General features: G+C 35.8%; 1 protein-coding gene across 1 annotated transcript in view; it reads right to left on the bottom strand.

Annotated features, from left to right (window-relative positions):
• Window positions 1-281: 281 nt before the first annotated feature.
• The window catches only part of LOC109216371 (ras-related protein Rab7-like), a 9191-nt gene continuing 7527 nt past the window's right edge, over window positions 282-1945 (bottom strand). The window contains exon 7 of the mRNA XM_019380520.1: window positions 282-702. Coding sequence (XP_019236065.1) covers window positions 639-702 — 64 coding nt within the window. The 3' untranslated portion in view covers window positions 282-638. The remainder of the gene's footprint in view (window positions 703-1945) is intronic.

The raw sequence follows: 1945 nt of genomic DNA, 5'->3' as shown, positions 1-1945 counted from the left end.
TTTACGTAAGAATATTTATTTTAAAACTTGAACAAATTAATTTATATAATAACTCCTTAAAAGATAATTAGAAGAAAAATTATACGCCAATTATTACCATATAATTAATTTAACTAAATTTATCATCATGTTCATATATATTGAATTTAGTTATTGTGTCAATATCGTAATATTCATATTTATCACTTATACAAATATTTGTATTTATTTTAATATCAACTGCTATTTTTCAATATTTAATTTTTTTGTATTCTTTATTGATTAACGCAGTGCAACGCAGGTACACTAAAACTAGTTAGTAAATAACTCAAAGGAAAAGAAAATGCTTTTGGAAGTTCAGAAAGAAAATCTAAGTATCTAAGAATCCAAGGGGGAAAAAAAAATGCAAAATCACAATCTTTATCAGAGAGACCTGCCATTGCGGGTACTAAATGTGGCTGAGTTTTCACACCTCCAATATCTGAATGTGACAAAAGATGAGAGCTTCTTCGGAAACAACAGCGAAGCCATCTGGAGACTATTCAATCCAAACGAAGTGGGTACACAAGACTGTCTATGGCCAAACGATGATGATACTGTTACACAAAAACTACACAACAACATGGAGTATGGCACACTATCCAATTGCTATGCCCAACTTAGCATGCACAACCACCTCTCTGCTCTGTCTCTGAAACTGCCTCCGGAATGCCCTGGAAGTATCTGAAAACAATGGCAAATAAGAGAGAGTTTTCAAGTCTTCTAGCACCCCAAGAACACTATTTCAATATATGGAGAACGGTAGACATAGGAATTTAAGAACCGTAACTAGACGTCAGAGAAGTGCTAATGACAGGAAGATAAACTATACAAGGCACATTGAAGAAACCACACTTGCCCATCCAACAACTCAGTGATAGAATCTACCTCCAGATACAAAGAATCACTAGAAAGCACCATGTTGTAATATAACCTAAATATTCCAAGCACAACAAAATGCCTACCTGTTTTTACATAGTTACAGCATGTTTATGGAGAAAATATTGACTAGAACCAGAACTGCTCTCGTTCTGTAAGTCTAAAGCCCAAAGGTTCACCAATTCGGAATAATAAAAAATATGGCATACCCATCTTACATTCAAGGTGATCCTAGAAGCAATTCACTTCCACATCTACGTTCATTCCATCATAATTCACCAAATTTTGAGCCGAAATGCACTAAATCAGCCACTGAGAGAAGAAATGAGCAAGAGGGACAACGTATCACATATACTAGAGTTTTATACAATTTATTCAGCTGCCTGGCATAAATAAAATTCTAACCAGCACAAGTGCCAGTTCAAGCTCCTCCTCTTCAACTTGACACAGAGTAGAACCAGATTAGTCTTCACTGACAGAAGACTAATCAAAACAAGTTTCCAAACAATATAAACATGAATTGAAATACTCTGTCTTACGTCATGCCCACTTAATCATCCCTGAGGCCATGTTTATGCTCTCAATTATTAATGTCTTATGATTTTAAGTTACTAGCCGACAACCTTGGTCTAGCAGATATGACTTTGTGAAGACCTTTACACTGCAAATCTCACTCATTGCAATATACAGGTAATTCTCTATTTTATATTCCTCCAATATAAGAGACAAAGGAAATGCTGGACAGTAATAAACCAATTAGAAGGACATTAACAACCAATGTCACTAAGGAATGAAGCAGCACGAATAAGACAACGAAGAGAAGTTTCAGGCTGCATAATGGTCAACCTGTGAAGAACAATTGATGTCCTTACACAGTTATAAACATCAATAAAAGTTACTATCTGTTCCTCCGTGTTGTTGGATGCTCGCTTAAAGCGTGCTTAAGCCTTGAAGCTCAGGTTGTACGCTTTGGTGGAGGCGTCAAGGTACTGAGGCGTGTGCACTTTCAGCTATGGGTTCTGTCTTTAAGGACACACATCATATATAT

Source organism: Nicotiana attenuata, unplaced genomic scaffold (genome assembly GCF_001879085.1).
Source record: "Nicotiana attenuata strain UT unplaced genomic scaffold, NIATTr2, whole genome shotgun sequence".
Taxonomy (NCBI): Eukaryota; Viridiplantae; Streptophyta; class Magnoliopsida; order Solanales; family Solanaceae; genus Nicotiana; species Nicotiana attenuata.
Note: the sequence above shows the minus strand (reverse complement) of the source record. Positions and strands in the feature narration are given on the sequence as shown.